At 50.1% G+C, this 21551-nt stretch overlaps 8 protein-coding genes across 8 annotated transcripts; 4 read left to right on the forward strand and 4 right to left on the reverse strand.

The window, feature by feature from the left end:
• Nucleotides 1-127: 127 nt before the first annotated feature.
• PFICI_09863 (uncharacterized protein) lies at nucleotides 128-2014 on the forward strand (the record flags this gene model as incomplete). Its single annotated transcript, XM_007838444.1, has 1 exon — nucleotides 128-2014. The coding sequence occupies one exon, from the start codon at nucleotides 128-130 to the stop codon at nucleotides 2012-2014; it is 1887 nt and encodes a 628-aa protein (XP_007836635.1).
• Nucleotides 2015-3437: 1423 nt separating this feature from the next.
• Nucleotides 3438-4548, forward strand: PFICI_09864 (uncharacterized protein; the record flags this gene model as incomplete). Its single annotated transcript, XM_007838445.1, has 2 exons — nucleotides 3438-3649; nucleotides 3747-4548. 2 exons carry the CDS (start codon nucleotides 3438-3440, stop codon nucleotides 4546-4548), a joined length of 1014 nt encoding a protein of 337 aa, XP_007836636.1.
• Nucleotides 4549-4794: 246 nt separating this feature from the next.
• On the reverse strand, nucleotides 4795-6672 carry PFICI_09865 (2-methylcitrate dehydratase; the record flags this gene model as incomplete). The annotated part of the gene is made up of 2 exons (XM_007838446.1): nucleotides 4795-6186; nucleotides 6379-6672. The coding sequence occupies 2 exons, from the start codon at nucleotides 6670-6672 to the stop codon at nucleotides 4795-4797; spliced, it is 1686 nt and encodes a 561-aa protein (XP_007836637.1).
• A 3984-nt stretch (nucleotides 6673-10656) lies between these two features.
• On the reverse strand, nucleotides 10657-12277 carry PFICI_09866 (uncharacterized protein; the record flags this gene model as incomplete). Its single annotated transcript, XM_007838447.1, has 7 exons — nucleotides 10657-10995; nucleotides 11052-11308; nucleotides 11368-11518; nucleotides 11582-11681; nucleotides 11750-11867; nucleotides 12030-12097; nucleotides 12165-12277. The coding sequence occupies 7 exons, from the start codon at nucleotides 12275-12277 to the stop codon at nucleotides 10657-10659; spliced, it is 1146 nt and encodes a 381-aa protein (XP_007836638.1).
• A 2191-nt stretch (nucleotides 12278-14468) lies between these two features.
• On the forward strand, nucleotides 14469-14906 carry PFICI_09867 (Mediator of RNA polymerase II transcription subunit 31; the record flags this gene model as incomplete). Its single annotated transcript, XM_007838448.1, has 2 exons — nucleotides 14469-14549; nucleotides 14628-14906. 2 exons carry the CDS (start codon nucleotides 14469-14471, stop codon nucleotides 14904-14906), a joined length of 360 nt encoding a protein of 119 aa, XP_007836639.1.
• Nucleotides 14907-15565: 659 nt separating this feature from the next.
• PFICI_09868 (uncharacterized protein) lies at nucleotides 15566-15996 on the reverse strand (the record flags this gene model as incomplete). The annotated part of the gene is made up of 2 exons (XM_007838449.1): nucleotides 15566-15909; nucleotides 15987-15996. 2 exons carry the CDS (start codon nucleotides 15994-15996, stop codon nucleotides 15566-15568), a joined length of 354 nt encoding a protein of 117 aa, XP_007836640.1.
• Nucleotides 15997-16692: 696 nt separating this feature from the next.
• PFICI_09869 (uncharacterized protein) lies at nucleotides 16693-17512 on the forward strand (the record flags this gene model as incomplete). The annotated part of the gene is made up of 3 exons (XM_007838450.1): nucleotides 16693-16716; nucleotides 16774-16945; nucleotides 17067-17512. The coding sequence occupies 3 exons, from the start codon at nucleotides 16693-16695 to the stop codon at nucleotides 17510-17512; spliced, it is 642 nt and encodes a 213-aa protein (XP_007836641.1).
• Nucleotides 17513-20436: 2924 nt separating this feature from the next.
• On the reverse strand, nucleotides 20437-21085 carry PFICI_09870 (uncharacterized protein; the record flags this gene model as incomplete). Its single annotated transcript, XM_007838451.1, has 2 exons — nucleotides 20437-20919; nucleotides 21011-21085. The coding sequence occupies 2 exons, from the start codon at nucleotides 21083-21085 to the stop codon at nucleotides 20437-20439; spliced, it is 558 nt and encodes a 185-aa protein (XP_007836642.1).
• Nucleotides 21086-21551: the final 466 nt, after the last annotated feature.

Genomic DNA, 21551 nt, shown 5'->3' on the forward strand with positions numbered 1-21551 from the left:
CCTGGTTTCTGGCAGCTCGACCAGGAGCCAGGAAGCAAGCATTTCGGCTCACTGGTCTGGGGGGGCGACAAACTCCAAAACGCTCCTGCACCAAGGAAAGTTGGCGGACTCGGATCCCCAAGCAATTATGGACCCACATCTTACAACCCGAGCTGCCATCGCGCCGCGCTCCAACATGAGCGGCGGTGCCATTGCCGGTGCTGTCATCGGTTCCATCTTTGGACTTTCTATACTCGCTCTTGTTCTTGGCTTTCTATACTTCCGTTGGAAGCGAGGTTCCCGTCCCGTCGCCGAACTCGATGAAGATGACAAGCCGTCAGATACTGAGCGAAGGCTCTCCCTTTCGGGCTCTGGGCCACCCGGGTCGTCGCACTACAATGGGCAAGCAGATCCATGGGCTTCAAGTATAGATGGCCACCAGCACACGGCATCTACCAATGACATTCCATATACAGATATTGCTTATCACTATTCGGATGGGCAGCAATTCGTGCAAGAACCCGATTCCATCTCAAATCCTGGCGATGGTCAAATCATTGAACAGTCTGATTTTGTTCCTCATAGTGCAACACATGATGGAGGCGCTGCCGACTACTACGACACATCTGTTCCCATGGACTCTGAGCCTGAACAAGAACCCTCGGCTCCCAGCAGGCAGATGACAGAACTCTATGAGGAACAGATTCGGAAATCACGGGAGAATAGGAAGAACAGCAAGGGCTCAACATGGAGTCGATTTACCCAGGGACTCATGTCAAAGAGAAAACGATCAACCCGCGTATCGGAACTCGCCATGGAGGAAGGCAATGTTCCCACTTCATCCCCAACCACATCTAATCCAGACGTTGCCATTGACTCCATAGAAAGGCCCAAGGCAACGTCTGCGTCCCAGGATCGCAGTATTGTCCAGGATGGCGATATCTTTGACGAGCCGCAAGAGATGAGTGACTCGAGTCGTCCGGACAAGCATACCAACAAGAAGACAAAACGGCGCGGACCCTCTGGAGACGACCCCGGTCTTGTACCACACAGGCTGGACTCTCTTCCGTCTTCAGCACTGCGCCAAAAACCATTCCCTGCCGACAAGGTGCCCATCCGCCAGCCAACAAGATTTCAAAGTCCCGACCTTCCAGAGCCAATGGAGGATGACACTGATCTCGTCACAACTGATAGATCTTCGGCTGTGCGTAATTCTCACTCTCCAGTACTAGACGGTCAAGGCTTTAGCGCAGTCAATCCAATGGATATCATGAGGCCATCCAATGCGGCAGAAAAGGCAGTCTTTACCAATGCAGAATTGATCCGTATAGCATCTGTATCAGCATCGCCGCCAGCATCACCCCCATACAATGCCGCCTCACCGCCCATCACAGACGTTGAGCACAGTATGACCAACCCATCTCACGAAGATGCGGATCATGCTGACGAGTCGGAATATGATGAGTCGGAAGAGGAGGAAGACGAAGACGAGGTGATGGATGAAGCGCCGCAATCCTTGGAGGCACCACAAATCACAATCGAGGACGTCTTCATTACCGATGGTCCATCTGACTGGTCCACACCCGGGGGAACAACCTTGACAAATGCATCTAGTGGGCGAACTCCAGGCACCGATATCACTTCATCTCCCTCTCCCGCTCCATCAATTGGCATTCTACACCCAGATAGCAGTGCTTCTCCGCCCGAGTCGGCTACATCGCCCAAACTCGTTCTCACTTGCGAGCAGTGTGACCGTACATTCGACCAGATACACAAGCTGAATCACCACAAGAGGTATCACGATCGCCGACATTGCTGTCCTTACCCCGGCTGTGATAAGAAATTCGGCACCAAAACACATCTGGATCGGCACGTCAATGATAAGCACGAAAAGACAAAGGGTTATCACTGCACAGAGTCTGGGTGCCAGTACTATATTGGCGGTAAACTATTCCCTCGCAAGGATAACTGGAAGCGACACATGGTCAACAAGCACGGCATCAATCCCACGATAGATCCCCCACTTGTTGGATGAGGCCAAAACCAGTACACATACCACCTTACTATGCACAAAGACGCGTTTAATCCTTTTCCATCATTGAAGACTGACATACATTATCATGTCCGAGCGATGATGTTGAATTGATTCGAAGCGACATTTCGTTTCATGTATATATCTCAGCAGCATACGATGCTAGTACAAGCATCGACGGCGTTTGTATATGAATTAGCGCATACGGCTTCCTGGTTGATGGAGTTGCATTCGTTTATATTGGAATGGAGTCGAAGGGAACACAAAGCCTGGTAAGGCTGTTTAGGGCCGCGGCTGATCTGAAGACTGTCAATCGCTACATCTTCAACGAAGATTGATGGCTCGTGTGGCGGCGACAAATTGTCTCGACCCGTCACTGAGTCGCATAGAATTTTGGAATACAAACTTGTGACCCCGACCCAGCACTCATCTTTTGCACGTCATGGATGCAAAATAGATGCTGTCGAGCAGCAATCCTTGAAAGCATTATTGGACGTTGACTCAAATAAGAAGTCGGCTTCATTTTCAGTCATGCCGTAGACAGCCTACCACGGGCCTTGTCTACCATACCTAATGTGATCCAACGGCTCATCACAAGCAATCTCATGGCCCACGGTCTGCAATAGGTATTATATGGAGCCCTTCAAACAAGCTTCAAAAGAAAGTACTGTAGATCCTCCTCAGTTTGGAGTGTGGGGAAGAACGGGGTGGATTACTCGAGACGCCAAGTCAGCCAATAGCGTGAGTCAGCCAATAGCGTGACGCCCGCGGTTGGAGCATCTGTATCAGAATACCGAACCCTCAAACAAGCCCGGTTTGGGAATATACCACACGACGACCCGCCTATACCAGGCGGACCAGCCATTCAAGGCGTCTGCTCGCACAATAAGAGGATCCAATCGTCCCACCCCCAGAAACTTGAAGACTCGTCCCGACATCTTGGCATCTTGGCATCTTGGCGTTTTGAGCTCTGCTCTCTTTCCAAAGCCCAACTTTATCGAGTGCACATGGCAAAGATGGAGAGAAGGAGAGAGCATTGAGGCTTTGTACAAGGGCTCGTGTCGCAAATGGCTGGCTACGACGTCGTCTTGTAGAGCGCCTGGGGCTGCGCGGTCGCTCATGACCCTTCTAGAAGGTCCAGTCTGGTTTGTTTTGGCATTCCCGTGATCGACAGAGGGGGGAGAAAGCGAAGAGGTTTTGTTCTGTCTCTCTGTCGTGTTTCCCCTTCTTCTTTTCTATATACCTGGGCCACTTCGCCATTCTGTGCTTTTGAGTTGCGCTTGAGTCTGTCTGGGAGGTGATGTGATCTGGAGATTTACCTCAAAAGTCTGATCTATTTCTGTCCTATTCTCTTCTCTCCGCGACTGGTTCGTTTATTATAAATTTCGTATTTTATATTGCTATACATTTAACCTCATAATCCAGAATGTTGACCGTTCGATCTCTCCTGGCCCTCGGCCTGCTCACTGCCGTCGAGGCGTTTCCGGGTCCTCACTTGAACCCCCGGGCAAGGACAAAGGCCACTGGAGGAGGCAGGCAGAAGGCGCAGACGGCCTTTCAACAGGCGCAGCAGATTCCACAGGGCATCTCGACAGCGACTGATGGATCGACCATTCTCGACATGACCGCAGAGGTGAAGTAAGTTTTTCAGTCTTGCTCCTCGAACTTATCCATCACCCGGACCGTACTGGTCAAGGGTGCGAAGAAAAACCGATATGCTAATCAGTATCAACAGCGGCCTCCCTCTCCGATTCAAGATCTCCGGTCCCGCCGACCAATTCACAACAGACTCGGGCGTCGACGGCGCGACACAGGACGCCAACGCGACGACGGGCACCCTGGGCCTGAACGTGCTCCTGCACGGCGACGGCGGGCAATCCTTTTTCGACTTTCCCAACCAGGCCGTGCAGGCCAACCTGGCGGGCGTGGCGGTCCTGGCTCCCGACCCCAACCTCTTCTGGGGCGGAGGCTCGGGCCTCGACCGCACCGACGGCGTCGCCCACGCCCAGGCCGTCAATGATCTCGTGCAGACAGTCCTGCCCCAGGTCATGGCCTTTAACGCCTCGCAGGTCTCCTTCACGGGCGTCTCGGGCGGCTCCCTCCTGCTCTCGGGCTTCTTCGTCCCCGCCCACATGACCAATTTCCAGGGCAACGGCGTGCTCCTCAACTGCGGCGGCCTGGCGCCCCAGGTGGATTTTGTCGATGCCGATGCCGTGGCCGCCTCGACGCGGATCCATTTCCAGAGCACGCAGCAGGAGCTTGCCGAGCTGCAGCAGAGCATCCCTCAAAGTGTCGCCGCCTATGAGCAGGTCGCGTCCGATGCTGGGTTGAGCGCCGACCAGATTGGTACCCTTCAGACTGTCGACAACTCTCCCAATGGCGGGCACTGCGAGTTTGACGAAAAGGACTTTGTCAGTGGTGTTCAGCTCATGGCTGATAGCTTTTCAGATGTTATGCAGGGTGGCACCGGACAGGTGAATGGTGTTAATGTGCTCAACCCTGTTGTTGGAAACGAGAATCTTCAATTTAGCGGCTAGTCGATGAGAGTTGGGTGATGAGGCATTGAAATTGACTTGAAGACATACCAAGCAATGTCGATCCATCTCTCAAGGCCCGCCAATTCGAATAGTTCTTCAACTGGAAGCAATTATTGCTCTGCTACGAGTTGGAGATTCATCTCGAGGCTTTAATAAGGGTGATACAAGATAAAAACATTTATATTCAACCAATCTACATCTAATCATGATACAACCTCGGCCCCTATAAAACGCCCGACTTTATGTCTAAATAAATTTGCTGTCCTTGACAGTATACAAGTCAACGTACTCATCAACGGGGAAAGACTCCAACTTCTTGCCATCCAAGCCAAGCTCAACCAACTGCTTGACCTTGGACTCGGAGAAGTGGTGGCCAAGGTGCCTCTTGTACTTGTCCAGAATGTGGGGCTTGGCCTCTTCTCTGCGTAGACGGTGGCCAAGAGGAGCCTCAACAACAACCTCATCCAGGACGGTGCCGTCATTCAGCTCAACGGTCAAGGCGTTGGAGATGGTTCGGAGGGCAGGGTCATGGTAGTCCTTGGTAAATTGTGGGTCCTCGACACACTTGATCTTCTTGCGGAGAGATTCGACCAGTTCAGAGGTAGCAGCCTCACCTCCGTCGGTGTAGTCAGTAGCCTCAAGACGGCCGAAGACAAGCATGACGGAAGCCATGTATTGAATACAGTGGTCACGGTCGGCAAAGTTGTCCATGGGCTTGAACTGCTTGTCAATGATGCGAATGCAAGCCTCGTGTGTGCGGCAAGTAACAGCCTTGATGTCAGCGGCCGACTTGCCCTGCTCCTTGAGGATGGCGTGAATCTTCTGCGAAGCCTCTACAGCCGTCTGCGAGTGGAACTCGGCCGGGTACGAGACCTTGAAGAGCACGTTCTCCATGACGTAGCTGCCGTACGGTCTTTGGAACTCGAACTTGTTGCCCTTGAACAAGACATCGTAGAAACCCCAGACGGGTGCCGAGAGAACCGTGGGAATGCCAGGCTCGCCCTTAAGCACCTTGAGGGCCAGGTTGACAGCACGTTGGCAGGCATCACCGGCGGCCCACGACTTTCGCGACATGGTGTTTGGCGAGTGGCGGTAGGTTCGCAAGCTCTGGCCGTCAACCCAAGCTTGAGTGACGGCGTCGGCAGTCTGCTTCTCGTTCAAACCTAGCATCTTGGAGACAACAGCAGTACTGGCAACCTTGACGAGCACAACGTGGTCAAGACCGACCTTGTTGTACGAGTTGAGCAGAGCCAAGCATCCCTGGATCTCATGTGCCTTGACCATGGCCTCTAGGACATCACGGATGGTGAACTGCTTGCCACCAGCAATGTTTCCACCGGCCTTGTTTGTTCTGGTGATCCAATCGGCGACAGCCAGAATGGCACCGAGGTTGTCGGAAGGGTGACCCCATTCAGCAGCCAGCCAGCAGTCGTTGTAGTCCAGCCATCGGATCATTGCACCAATGTTGAAAGCGGCATTGACCGGGTCCAGCTGGAAGTTGGTACCTGGGACCTTGGGCCCATTGGGGACGACGGTGCCCGGGACGATGGGGCCGAGAAGTTTTGTGCATTCCTTGAAGCGCAGGCCTTCAAGACCGCAGCCCAATGTGTCGAGGAAGACCCATCGTGCGGTGTCAAACTGTGGTGGACAAAAAGATGACGACGGTTAGCCGCGGCTGTTGCTATACTAGTATGTGGGACGCGGGGTAAACCTGGAGTAGTAGGTAGGTAGGTAGGTAGGTAGGTAGGTAGGTAGAGGGAGAACCGGGCAGAGCAAAAACACGCCGGTTACAATCCAGCACAGTTATCATGAGCGATTGGGCATACTCACAGCCAATTCCGAGTCAATTGGAGTATTGTGGACATAGCTGGCAATGTCCTTGATCTCGGGATCGTACTCGCGTCCTTCGGTAGGCATGGCGGGCGCTGCGCTGTGGCGGGAAGCTGTGGTGGAGAAGCAGCTGGCTCGTGAAACTGTAGACGACAGGACAGAAGCAGCAGAGCGAGGGGCGGCGCCGAGCTTGACTGAGGAGAGAGCTAGAGGAGCCGTTCGCTGAAGCTTGGAAGTGGGCTGAAGGCGTAGCGATCTGGAGGCAGTTCGAAGGCTGCGATTGACAGCAGACATCTTGTGAGCTTCGGGGAGCAAGCAGCAGGAAGCAATCTGACAGGACGGAGAGAAAGAAAGAAAAAAGGTCAAGTGGGATGTTCGGGTTTCGGGGAAGGAGAAATAAACAAAAAAAAAAGTAATCAGAGCCAATAGCTTCTGAAATCAGGTCACGGTTACCAGCGACTTATTACCTGTTTGCCGCAGCACATTGGAGCTCTTCCCCAGCATAAAACCCGCTGACACTTGTCACTCGGCTACAGTGGGTTTAGCATGGCTTTAAGACAGGTACTGGGCCATTGGAGCCATCCCCAGAGGGGCTATCGGGCTGCTGATTACCCCAAACAAACCTTCCCCAGTCTTTTTGAGCCTCGGGATCCGCCAATTCTTTTCCTGGGGGAGGACGCCAAGCCTCAATTCAAGCACTAAGACAGAACCCCTCCCCCCAAAAGACCCCTGCTCTTCAACACTATCCTCGGCTCATTGAAGCCAACAACCAAACAATGGAATCCAATCTGACCGACTATTGGAAGTTCACCTGGGCGGACGAATGGGATGGGAGGCGGGTTGTGACGAAAGAACCATATAGTATAGTTTTCGGCTATATGACTTTGATTGATATACTGTTACGCACTGTCTTTGCCGTTGGCTCAGTATACTTGTGAGCTTTATTTTCATCAGACTGTGTTCAAATGGTATTGGCCTGGAGATTCTTCTTCCAGGTCCACAAAGTAAAGTGCGCACAAACTGGAACAAAAGCCCTTCCCGTACAGCCGACAGCTTCTATGATGATGTACTCAGATAGCCACAGGCATCAGCCCCTTGCGGCGCATTATCAGTCCTTGATACAATTGAAACCCACCCAGAAAGAGAGCCTGGTTTCTCAAACTGGCAAAGAATCTCCCGCCTGGTGACATCGTATTGAAGATATCTGTGATGGAGGTAGGTAGCTGCGCGGTGTCGGAATGGTTGTACAAAATATGCGGCAGGCAGGCGCTATCCTTTGTAAACGGTTGCACAATGTAATATATCGTAACTTCGGGTCTTGAGAAAATGCAGAAAATAAAAATGTATAAAAGTTCTGGCCCTAGAGTCGTTCGTCATGTGAAAGAGGTTTAATTGTGCTTCTGAGTCAGAAATAGACGCCAGGTGATATGACCAGTATCTCAAATTGAAGGTCAAAATTAAAGATGGTCCTCATCTAAGAAATTAATGGGCAAAAACTTGATATTCATCACGACGCTTCCTGTAGCTTCCCATTGTGACACACTCAATAGCCACCCTGTGGCGCAATCAGCAAGCCAGCAAGTGCAGACAAAGACCCGGTGACCAGCTCGGTATCGTTCTCGTCGTGGACCTTTTCTCGAAATTTGCGAGTCGTTCACGGCGTAAGACTCTGGAGTGATTAGCAGCCTCACTAAAAGCTTTCACAACAGCTCGAGCATATGTACCTTTGTGCATGGTCATGGAAGCCGCAACCCGTATCTGTGGTTCTTGGGGACCATCTCCTTTGCCCTTTCAATGGGAGCCCGCGTCTCTTGCTGTAGCGTAATGGTAGCACAGGCAGCGGACGGTGCTGCTCGACCGGCTGCTGAGCTGAATAGATAGGTGCTGGTAAAAGGACATCTCCCACGACCAGGCGCAATAGACTCCCAGCTACTAGCAGATGTGATTTGTATGATATTACTTGCGTTGTGAAATGTGGCACCAATGACCCTAGCTTGGCAAACCGGCCGTTGGGCCAGGAAAATGGTAAGTGATGGAGTGTGCCATGACGCACCAGTAGTCATCGGAGGTGAATGCGGTTGCTACAACGTGTTGCAATTATTGTAAAGGTGTTGAAAGAGCTCAAAATGAAAGCTCTAAAAGTGCATAGAAAGAATGAAAGAAAAGGACAGGGGAAAGCACAAGTAATAGCATATAAAGTTGGTGGTTTTTGGGGTCAGGATATAAATATATAATGAACAACGAAGGCCTGCAAGGGACAATGGAGAGAATTCAGCTCAATTTTACTGTAACCGAAAACACCATGTGCTCGGCAAGAGATATGTCGAGAAGAAGTGAAGAGGGCATTTGACTTACTGCTGAACGTGGATTTTAGTACAAGAGAGTATGAATGCATGCCGCTTTTCACCCCCTGCCCTCACACGGATGTTGAAAGCGACCTAGATGACTGCGAATTTGATGGCCTCATCACTTCCTTGTATCGAGTTGGTGTTGTCCTTGGGATGAAGTAATATTCGAAATGGGATTGCTAATAGGAATATATGATTCAAAAGACTGGGGATGGTGTTTTGGTGAGAAGAGGTCCAAGGCCAACCACTACTATGAAAAATAAATATTGAACCCCAAGGCAAGAGGGGATGCCCTTTCCGCATGATTTTAACGCTTCCCTCTGCCTGCTCATGGATGTCAAACTATCGCTCCTTACTCATGATCGCCCTACGGGGCGGAAGAGAAGCTACTAGGTCGTCACTTTTGCGCGATGTTAATACAAATTGACTTGAGCTGGAAGTCTTGTTTTATATTTGATTTTTTCCCACTGTTTGAAATCTGGCAAGATGTCTACTGTTCTCGGTCATTTGTATATCAACGACTGCTCCGAACACAATCTTCTTGCTTGTGCTGATCTGTCGTAATTCCCAAAACCATAAATGTGATCTGGTTGTGCAGACACCAAGCATGAAATCATGGCATGAGTCACTGCCATGGGTAAAAAGCATTATCTCAGGTGGTTTAGTTCATGTGTTTGACCTGGACTTGTGGATGACATACCCAGATCTAAAGTTATAGAGCGCAATGCACTATAGAGATGACGAGGAAATCGTCTCAAGAACCGACACTGTAATGTAGTGGCTAATAAACTCCCAAAATACCGGAATTCATAACAAAAAGGTATTGTTATTTGCCGAATATACAAATCCTATAAAAAGAAACTCTATAATAATAATAAGGAAATTGATTATATTTGTATTTTTTTTATAGGACTATGGCCAAGACTTGCCATATTACTACACCTATGACCCACATATCACAACGAGGTATAAATCATAACAGAGCATTGAGCAAGGCATATCCGATGGAACATCAACATCTCCTCCAAGAAGACTTGGACCTGACATTCGAGAAGAACATCTCACACCATCTGGGTATGTAGCCTCCGACGAAGGATGAATACATTGACCCATGATGACAGGATCATCCGACAACAGGGGTTGGGTTAAGAGCCCGCTCCTATACAATGGTACCGCAGATCAGAAACTGTTATACTCTTAGTGCAGCACTGATTGCGATCTACCTGGAACGTGCTCTCGCGACTTTCCTCCCCTTAGCGGCGGTGTATGGTTAATCTTGATGTCTCTATTTGCACCACTCCAATACCTCGGTGTAGGGTACATATTTGTAAAGCGAACTTGGCTCCAAGTCTGAGCACCAATAATCATGTGTTTCAAGGCCTTGGTATCACAAGATGTCTTAGATCCCTATACTGGATGGATATCTCTCGTCTTATCTTCTCTCATCTCATCTAAATTAAGACAAGATTAAGATTGTGGATAAGGCCAGAATATAGGGCCTTGAAAAGCTTGGCATACTGACTTCCTTCCCGAAAAGGAAAGAAAGGCGAGCTTCTTGCAGCCGAATATATCAGTTTTATATTTTTATCACAAGCCGCGTGCGTGTCAAGTTTGCCATTTGTCTAGTAATTTCCTACTTTGTAGCTATCAAATGCTCAAAGCTGAAATAACTCTATCTTCAGACGGAGTTGTCATCATAACCCCGACAGCCGAGAAGCAGTAGTACGCCGCTTCCGAAAACGCCCATCTCTGTTACTCCCTTTTTTCCCCGACGTCTATACACAAAAGTACTTGTACATCAAAATATCGTGACGTAATTTGAGCGTTCTTGCTGGTCCAACAGAAATGTCCTATCGGGTATTGGTTACAGCAAGGAACATCCCATACACCACTTCGTATAACTTCGCCTTGTCCAGGTAGCCACCAAAATTTACTCCTGGGGCACAGGGAGCGAAGTGGCAGGGGTGTTTCTCCACCAGCCGAGAGTGATCAGGGTGACAACACCGAGGGCGGCGCAGAGCACGATAACCTTGACCAGGGCGGGCTTGTTGCGGCGAGTCTCGTTGACGTAGAGGCGAGCATCCGTGACCAGGGCGTTCATCTTCTCGGCTCCAAGCTTGTAGTAGGTAAGACCGCCGAGAGCAATACCGTAACCAATGTACTGCTGGCCAGTGACCGGGTCACCGAAGATGACCATGGAGGCAATAACAAGTAGGATATCCTTCAGGACACCGCTCATGGTCAAGACAACGGCAGAAGTCTTACCAATCTATTTTTTTGTTGATTAGAACAACGATGCAGAATTTTGAAACCAGATATACGTACCAAAAGGACAACGGAAACGTTCAGGCAGAAAGCAATGAAGGCGTTGGCAATCAAGGTGATAACGCCGACAGAGTAGATATCGGCCATGGTCAAACGAGAGCCCTCCCAGAAGACGGTGATAACACCGTTGATGACAGCGCAAGCGGGAGCATAGTAGTAGACGGAGACAAGAGGGTCCATCTTGAACTCGGCACCGCTGAGAAGGCGCTGGACCATGACAAGTCTGATAGCCTCGGCAATGACACCAAAGATTTGGACTACAAGGAATGGTCAGATGATGGAGTATTACACAATTACGTGGCGCATGCACACATACCCAAGAAACCAAACATCTCAAACTTGAGCTCTCCAAACGAAGCAATGGCGACACCAATAACGATGACGGAGACGTTCAGAAGCACCTTCATGTTGGGTGCAGCCATGCCGAAAACCCAGGTAGTAACCAGGGTAGCGACGGCGTTGGTGGCCTGTGCCCCGTTAGCAAAGGATTCGTAGCGGTAAAACCCGTACAAGCGATTGAGAAAACGTACCTTGAGCATCTGAATGAAGGAAACACTCAGGTACAGGTAGGCCAGGTTACCAAGGATCAAACTCAAGCTGAACATGATGCCAATAGGCACAATGGCGCGCCTGTTGCGTTGTCAGTGTCCACATTACCCCTGAATTGGCGATGGCTGCAAATGCAGGGGTCAGCTCACATGTAAGTTTGGGTGTCCATGGGGACCTTCTTGCGCGAGTCCAGCACTGTCGAGCAGCGCGCAAGAATCTGGGTCATACCCGTGGCAAAAGCCATGTGCCATGTTGTCAAGAATAGAGCTGCAATTGAAAAATCATGTTAGAATCACGAGAATTAACGATTTTGGTACTCTTTTTTAGGAGGGTAACCCACGGAAATCTAGTCGAAGCGGTTAGTTTCTTCTCTCCTATTTTTTCTTTGTCGTCGCAGTGGACTAATTGACAAGGGGGGGAAAAACATACCGAAATGCGCAGCTGCGAGAACCCATTTGTTGAACAGAATAACACTGGAACTCATGGCAATCCAGAGGCTAAAAATGGAATCATTAGCAATCGCGAACCCCAGAGCATCCAAAACAGTGTCTTGTTGTCTCATACGCAATGAAGAGCGCCGGGTGCACGCCGCTGCTGGCTGGCGCCGGGGCGGCAACACCACCTTGCTCGAGCTTTCGCTCATCCTGAGCGGTTTTGTCCTGGGCAACCGTCGACATGTTGGGAAGTTATGGTCAATGGAGAGAACAATGCCCAAGTTTGTTGCTGCTGCTGCTGCTGCTGACTTTTTGATTGTGTTTGAAAGGAGTGTGAGTCGTCAAGAAGACGAAGAGAAAGGAAAGGAAGGGAGCGAGAAGAAAAGTCTAAAGATCAAAGGGCAAGAGGGAAAAAAAAGTTTCGACGGTTTTTGTCCAGACAGACAGACAGATGTGCCTCTGGAGATTAAAAACTGCAGAGCTGGCAGATTACGACACCAGGGGGTTGAACGCTTATCAGGGGAGTGGACCGCGGGGGGCGCGCGAACTGACTGGCAAGCTGCTCAAGCTGTGGGTGAGCGACTGGGGAGGGGGGTCGGTAAAAAAGGTAAATGTACTACTACTACTCCTTGTACTTGGCTTGGTTATTTTCTATGTTACCTGCAGCTTGTGGGCGAATGCAGTGCTGGTAGTGGCCAGATCAACACTCAGTGAACAGGAGAAAAAGAATGGGGGTGGTACTCGGTTGGTAGGTAACCCAGCAACTTTTTTGTCGCCTCTCCATCCATTGATCAAATCAGAGCAGAGTATCTGATGAATGAATGGCCCGAATAAGGGGCCCCACTCGTTACCATTATAATCAAAGTGATTCCAGCCAAGGAAAAGGCAAGGATTGGCATGTAAAAGGTCGCACTGCCTATCACATCATGGCCTAGGACCGCCCATCACTGGCTATCACTGGAGACGCTAGCTGGCTTGACTAGTCAATTCATGACACTGACTGACCAGTATCGGGAGACGTTTCGTCATTTCACGGAAACGGGAAGGTGATGCATTTGTTACTTTTTCTAGCTCTTGTGCTCTTCTCTTGGGCGGCACTCGGGGCGGACGCCCACTACATACTACAACAGGACCCCCTTTTTGGTCTCTGCGCAATCCCATCGTCCGTTGTTTCGAATGCCCAGAGGGGTTTAGCAGATCGGCAGGTACTTTGACGAGAAGAAAAAAAAAGACTCCATCCGGTACTTGGGTGACCGAACACCACCTACACAGTCGCCTTTCGCCTGTATGTTCCGCGAATTGGATACAACCATGGTATATTAATTGTTTGCCAAGCTTGTGGTATTGTCTTGCTGCTGTGTATTTATACTTCCGTAGATGTGATTGTCCCGGCAGACAGTTGAGACTGCGGGTCTCTCCGCTCGGCTACGATTGATTGATTCTTCCTCCTCTTAACACGTGGGATGGTTGAGGCTCTTTTACGGGTACCAGGGGCCTGGAGATAAAACCCATGACTTGCTATCCATAGCATAGGGGAACCCGGACATAAATCATGCTCGCAGTCCGATCACAATTTTCTCGGTTATAATATAGAGAGGGCAGCATATACGAAACTCTATACATTGCTCTTTCGGTGGATCATTGCATCTCCCCAGCCTCAACAAACACCTTGATGGGACTGTTGTTGTCCTTTTTTTTCCCCTGCTGCTGTGAACAACTTTCCCTTCGCATCTTCCCAGCCTTGTCCGCAACATTTGTTGCTCTGAAAATTTGAACTGGCTTTGTTTGTTGGATGCATGTCTTAACCACTAGAGAAAAGCCCCGGCGTGTTTTTTCGTGTGCCCATTTCGGGGGATAATCATTCACTGATGTCCACTAGCCGCGGGTGGTCGTCCCTGTAAACGGCTACGCTAGAAGAGCCAAGCTTTCTGCACCTAAAATTACACAGCGCCGGATCACCACAGCTCTTTGAGGCTGTGAATCCTGGCAACCTTGACGGGCTTCGAGGGGCAGAAATTCCAGAATCCAGGCCAGAACACAGATCTATGGTAAATGGAACTGCCCGCTCGAGCCTCAAGCATTCTCCCCTCTCCCACCCATCAACCACCCAGAGACCCCACAATCCATTCCACCAATCTACTACAGTAGTTCATCATCCTGGTTAGAGATCGCAAGCCTCAACATCAAACATCAGCGACGCGGCCTTCAATCTCACTTCCCGTACCGCCTTATTCCCAGCCCTGTCCCGTCTTGCCCTCTCTCCCGAGCTTGTCTGGGGGCCCTGTGGGTGCGCCGCGCAGTCCCCTGGTCCCGATTTGACGGTGCACCGTACCCTTACGCGCGACGCGCCACGACGCCCTACTACGTAATTGCTTCGTCTGGCTTCATTCCATACCTACAGCACAGGATCGCCGCGCAGACGCTTTCTTTTACAATGTCGCAATCACCTCCTAACCCGCCGGCGGAGGATGAGCCTCTGTATGGAGGCTTCTCTCGCTTTGAGGTCGAACTCGAGGTATCGGCTGCTCCCATCGTCTATCCCAGACACTGCCTACCTCGCTGATACACTGCATGCTGACCTCAAGCGCTGTAGTTTGTCCAGTCGCTTGCGAATCCGTTTTATTTGAACCATCTCGCATCTCAGAAGCTCCTCTCAGACCCGGCATTCATCGAATATCTCAAATACCTGCAGTACTGGAACCAACCGCCATATCTGCGTTACCTCACATATCCCGGCCCGACGCTCAAGCATCTTGAACTCCTCCAACAAGAACGTTTCCGACAGGAAATCATCAGTCCCGAGCTCGTCCAAGTTCTTGCCTCCGAAGGGCAGAAAGCGAGCATTGACTGGCATAGAGAAGAAAAAGAGTGACTTTTTTTTTAAGAGCACTTTGATATCAAGTTACCGGTTCGATAGCCACGCTGGTTCCTGCTATAGCCCAGGAAACAATGCGTTATACACCTTTTACAGAAGAGCGCTTAATGCGCTGGGCGCTGTATTGGATAGCCAGCTACTGAAGTTCATGCCATGTGATGCACGAGCATTTTGATATGAGAGCATTTCGACCGAAGGAAATCGGGAACAAGAACAGTATCCCGAGGCGGAGAATCGAGAATAGGCGCCCGTTGAAAAATAACCACAATGTATGCAAATACGTGCTGAGGAAGAAAGATGGGAGCAAAGTCTTCCCGAGAGTGGACCCCAAATGAGATGCGGCAAAGTCTCGTATTTGAGCACATGTCTGAGGACTAGAGTACTATACTCTGTCTGCTAGCAAGCAACTGCATCTATCACATCTCTTCCCACCACAGCTTTATTACTCTCAATAACGAAAAAAGAAAAAAAAAACAAGAATCCACATATCATACCCGGGCGCCTCCGCAGAACGCCAAAACGCCATTGCCATGCAAAAACAAAGAAAGAAACTGAGTGATGCTTTGCTTGACAAACCCAAGAAGTCCGTGACAAAGGGTCTAGTTTTCTCTCCATCGTCCACCGCAAGTCATGCACTGTAGAGGGGAAACAACTTATTAGCCCTCCATTTCCTTACAGCCATCATAGACAAACCCGGGCACTCTACTCACCTTGAAGAAACTCGTCATGGGCTCATCAGCACTGCGAATCTGGACCTGGAAGAAGGCAGCCTCGTTGCCATTGCAACCTTCCTTGGGACACTGGACTGGGGTCTTGTCGGCATTGTCCCAGGCGCCTGGTCCACCGAAGACGTCTTCCCGCTCCTTGCGCGTGTACTCGCGACGACTGAACATGGACGTTGTAATGAGATGCTGGTAAGGGCATGTTCGACACTCGAGTCGGTTGCGACCGGTTTCAGGGCTGATGCCGACCGTCAGCGCGTTGGAGCAATGGGGGCAGACTGCGAAAGAAGCTTGTTAGCCGAAACCCGTCCCAGGCGCACCGATAACCAAGGAAGCTACTTGGTGGTCGTCTTACACAGAAGCATGTTGACAGTCGTTAATGTCCTTGGTCTCAAAGTCGCAAGGATTATATGCGATGCTGTTTGTAGAATGCTGGTTCTCAAAGGGTATCTCCAAAAGTAACGAAGCTTTTCGCGATTCAAAAACCGTGACTCTTTATCGATCTCTGCTCATTTCTAAATTTTGGCGGAGCTTTTGCTGCCCACCAGCCAATCAAATCATCTCTCCGGCCGAGACAATGGCCCCCACCTCTACACCTGGGCTCAAAATGCCCCGCCAGGTACCGGGTCTTTGGCCTGGCCGACGTCAGGTTTCCCGATCGCGCCAGACAGACACAGCCCCGCGAAAAGTACCAGCCTAATGTAAGGTGTTTACAGCACCAGGCGCTTGTATCAGTGAATAAGGGGGCCGCTGGGCATTGACTGGCTTGTGACAGGACAATTACTCGTGCGTACCCAAACGCTGTCCATCACCGCCACACTCTTGAACTTCGCGCCCCTCGTAACAACGTCAGCCTTCTTTGAGACCAGAAATACAGACACCAACCCATCCGAGTGACTCGTCCGGTCGAAACGCACAGTCTTTTTCTAACTCAAGGCAGAGCTACAGTCGTTCAAATCTCCTGCACGTAGAGATACAGCAGGGATTGCCCCGCCAAACCCTCCCAATAACTTGGCTCAGCAGCAGCCAGTGCCAGACAAACAAGCCTCGACGATCCGGACATGGCGGACGATCAGGAGCACGAGGTATGCCGAGTGTCTTCTTGGGGGGAAGACTTTGACCATGTCTAATTTCTCTCCCAGGGCGCATCGGTCAAGGAGCAGCTCATCGAGGCCTGCCGGCGCAACAATGTCGAGCTTCTCACCGAGATCATTGAGAACTGCAAGAGCGAGGACGACATCTCCGCCCTGATGAACAATACGACGACTGTCATGGGTAATCACCTATACCACGAGGCAGCACTGCAAGGAAACTGTACGTTGGGGCTCCCCGTACTAGTCCATATCAACACCACCAGGTCCAATACCTATAGATATACCACACGGACATGATGGCTCGGATCTCATGGAGAAAAGATGCTGACCTCAGTCAATAGACGAGATAATAGACCTTTTGCTCGACCAACCAAACTTTGAATGCGATCCTGTCAACCGCGCCGAGGGCGACACGCCGCTCCACTCGGCCATCCGCTGGATCAACTCGGAGCCGCCCGCCCAGCGCGAGTTCGGCAATGCCCTAGTCGAGATGATGCTCGAGGCAGGCTCAAACCCCCGGGTCAAGAACAAGGCCAAGCTCACCGCATACCAGCTCGTGGACCCGACGAACAAGGAACTGCGGGAGCTCATCTCCAAGCACGAGTACGCCAGCCTGAACCAGGGCGATTTTGTGGCGGCCGGCGAGGTCAAGCCCTCGTCCAGCGGCGCCGACATGTTTGCAGACGTACAGGCCGAGGAGAGCGACGATGATGCAGAGTTCAGCGGCAGCGATGATGAGGAACGTGCCGAGTTTGAGCGTAGAAAAGCTGCCAAGAAGGCTCGGTAAACAGGGGGTTTCTGGGTCACTTGATGCTATATTCTTCGACTACACCGCTCAACGGGATATCTGGCCTTTACATCCGGCGGTTGAAATCCTCTCGCGAGCTTGTGGTGTTTGTTGACATCAACGGCATTGGTTGGGCATTATAGAGCTACACGACGGCGCAAGACGAGAAGCCACGCGGTATTCCCATGTACGCGCTGCTGCAAAATGAACCTTGCATCAGCGGGCGTCGTTGAGGGGCGCTTCATCATAGATTTTGGCATACATGCCTGTTTGACTTGGTCTAGTTATTACCATGAGACTTGGACGTCTCCTCGTTGCGAACAATATCTTGATTCTTCACGAGCAACACTAGGGCCTTGCGCGTATGTAAGAATTACAAGCATCTTTGCCCCGAGATACTGCCATTGATATATCTGAAAACTTGCCCAAAATAGATACTCGTAATCGAGCAAAGATGCTTTTGAAAGCATAACGTATCCTTGAAGCTGTAAACGTGCAACATGCAAACAGAATAAGGGGGGATGCTTGAGTATAACTGCGTCCATTGCTTGGCATATTGAGGAAGAATAATCCAAAATTCAAGACCCCTGGTTGAACTCTAGAAAAGATGGTCCACGATATTTTGGTATACTACGGCATACGGCCTCGGGCTTCAAGAAGTGATATTGTTCTTTGACAAAACTTTCCTCGAACAAAGCCCCCATGCCTTACTTTTTGCAATGAAGATACCCCGATCTCTGCGAGCGGCCTTTGTTGCCGTGTTCACGGATTTCAAGTCAGTAACGACAAGCTAATTGTCTCTGTCTGGAAATATACCTCGTAATGGGTGTTAAGAACAGTACCTGCCAGCTTGTTGTATCTCCTGACAAGCATTTATCAATGTCCAGACCAAGTTACGGCTGCTATAATTACTAAAACTAAGATTGATCAAGACAAGGCAAAACGAGAGGCTGGCCAACTGCTGGTCAACTGGTCATTTGCAACGAGTACAACATATCTGATAGGAAAATATCTTTTCAGATGAAACACCTGTGCCGTACACATCAAGTGAACATGGATGAACGAAAGGTCTTGACGTGGCAGGCAGCAAGTCGGTTCTCCATTACTTTTGCTCCTGATACATCTATATGTAGCTTTCAAAGAGAAATAAATATTACAGCATATGTAACAGTGGGAAGAGGTTTTCAATAATCACAGGGCGAGTATGCAGATGGGAGAAACAGGGAGGGTATCGGGCCCAAGAAAGAGATACCCGTGGGCGTCCAACAACAAAGGACAGGAGGGAGGAAAATAGAAAACGAAAAAAAAAAAAAAAAAAAAGAAGGAAACGACCACCAGCTTTGAACTCAAGGCTCAACAAGTGACAAAAAAAGATTTCTTGAGCGTTTGCCAGTCTGGCGCCCACTCCCACTAGCCTAACCTAGCATTCAGTTTATTTGTCAACCTGGTCATGACCCAATCCCTGGACCAGTGATGACTTGGGCGTTTGTTACTCTACTTAAAGCTTCGCTCGGTGACCGAAAATTATCCAACAATGTTTACAGGTTACTAAGAGAGCACAAGTTCCTTGTTCAGAACCCCCTAGGTTAGCTGCAAGCTTTGAGCATTGAGAACCTTGATGAGCGCGGGACAATAACTACTTTTCTTCCTATTCAAAACATGCACACCTCTCTAATCTTGTCAAAGGCATTGAACTGCGATGACCCATTCTTTGGTACCCGACTTCTTTACTTGCAAGGCTATACCCAACGCTCGTAAAATGTAGAATAGCAGATTCATAGCTCAAAAATGCTTTCCCCCTTATCTCAGGACTCTGAGTGGATTTTATCGACTAATCTCTCAAGTGGTAGGAGCTGAAGTCACTTTGATCAAACCGCGATCAGCAGCTTGAATCAGGTACTACGCTTCAAGTCATGTAGAAAATGTATCTTCCATGCTCATGTCCAATCTCAATTAATGGATAGTCATCTATAGATTCCGCACCAAACAAAGCCCATCAGCGCAGCTTCTACTACAAGACCTTGACATTGTGTTGCATCGGTACCATCTTCTCAGCCATTCTGAAGCCGTCTGAACAATTCTTGCTTCGATTTGCTGAAATTATTCAATTTATTTTACATGTCTTTCGCCACGAGACGGCGGGCCTTGAATACTCTTAACTTCCCTTTGTCTTTCCTTTTTGATTCCGTCCCCCTTCCGCTCCCCTGCCGTACCTATTTCCCATTTCCTCTCATATAATCTCCTGATAACCTACAGTATTCCGCTCGTTTCTGCAATACCTCACAAGTACACTGTGTTGAATCGAATCGTTGACGCAGGTAGTCAGTTTCAGGGTCAATCGACCATCTACTGCAGTGGCACGATTGAACACACCATGATCCAGACTCTGTACAAGCCGATGGAGTTATCAGAGACTTCTAACCATGACATACACGGTAAATTTACCGAATTAACCAGTCACGAGTAATGTCTGCTCAGGGTGGATCCAAGTATAATGTTGGCCCATCTCACGCTAGAGACGGAGGGCTCCACATGTAAGCTCAGCACAATAGTATACTATCACACGCAAGACTGAGGCATGGGATTTGCTGACATAACATTGAGACGCCTAGGTACACAGTCACTAGGGTATTTAGTGAAGAACTTATGACTTGAAGCTGTTTTTAGGAACCAATTTCAAGCTTCGTTGAGAATTTGCGCCTTGTAGCAGAAAAACAGCTTCCTCATTCACCTGTACAATGGGGAAAACATCACAATTGGGTGTGCTCATTACATTCTTAGTTCATACAGAATCCTAGGCTCATTACATCTCCTTGACCATGAAAACTATAACAGGCTCGCGCACGCTGGCTTTTTGGCACATCAACAAGAATACACCAGAAGAAGGTACCACGCTCATCAGGATCAGCAGACTCAAACTTTGCTCAGAGAGCAGCAACAACGCCCAAGAGACCCGCCAAAACACCACCAACAATCTTGGCCGGAGCCGCCGTAGGTGCGAGATTGGGCGTGCTGCCCGTGCCGCTCACACTCGCAGTATTGGAGACCGAGGGAGTCTGGACCGTGCCCACAATCGTCTTGGTGTCGGTGGCCGAGCCCGTGCTGTTGGTCGAGATGCCGATAATGGTATCACCGCTGTGCGCCAGGGTGCTGCTCAGGCTGTCGGTAGCAGTCGGGCCCGTGGTGATGGTGCCGGACGAGGAGTCACCGGAGCCCGCACTGGCCGAGTACGCGGCGCACGCTGCGGCGCCGGCACTCTGGGCCTGGCTCAGGTCGGTCACGGGGCAGGCGGTGAGGAGACAGGGAGCTGCTGAGGCGGCAATGGAAGCTTGTGTAGGACCGCATTGGCAGGCAGCATCGTCCAAAGCACAGCCAGCACCAGTGATGGCTACGCTGAGGCAAGAAGTCTAAGGAAGATTCGTTAGTGACGTTTGCGCCTGGAAAAGCAAGCAGTGCTTATGACCTTGTACTATGCGGAAATCAAGAAGAAGCACTTACAGCACACGAGGGTTGGCCGGAAAAGTTTTGTGCAACAGCCAGTGCTGCGCCAACAAGGATGAGAGCCGACTTCATTGTAATTGATGCGTGAAAGTTTGATTGACTTGATTGCCGAGTACGCGGTTGTGCTACGTGTTTGTTTACAAGTTCGAAAATGCCGTTGTTGGGGTTCTACAACACGAGGTAGCCTTAGGTAGGTTGTTCAGGTTGGTTGGACGAGGAGCTGAGGAGGGATGGAGCTTCAGGTTTCCAGAGCTGTCAGGCCGAGGAGGGGAAACATGTTTGAAATATATATCTCCAACCGCAGCTACCTTTTCTCAGCTCTTTCCGGCTGACCATTTGGGAGAAGCAATCAGATGGGGGCCAAAGCTACCTACCTTAGCTGCATGTCTCTCAGCCCGCGTCACGGCCCGGCAGCAAATAGTACCATTGGGTAAGCGCGGCAACAAGCAGGAGTCGTGATGGACAGAGACGCCCACCGCTTTGGGTAGCACAATGGCACTCCAAACGAGAGCCGGATTGGCAATGACAGCACAGTACG

This window comes from Pestalotiopsis fici (genome assembly GCF_000516985.1).
Source record: "Pestalotiopsis fici W106-1 unplaced genomic scaffold PFICI_Scf_7, whole genome shotgun sequence".
NCBI classification, from domain to species: Eukaryota; Fungi; Ascomycota; class Sordariomycetes; order Amphisphaeriales; family Sporocadaceae; genus Pestalotiopsis; species Pestalotiopsis fici.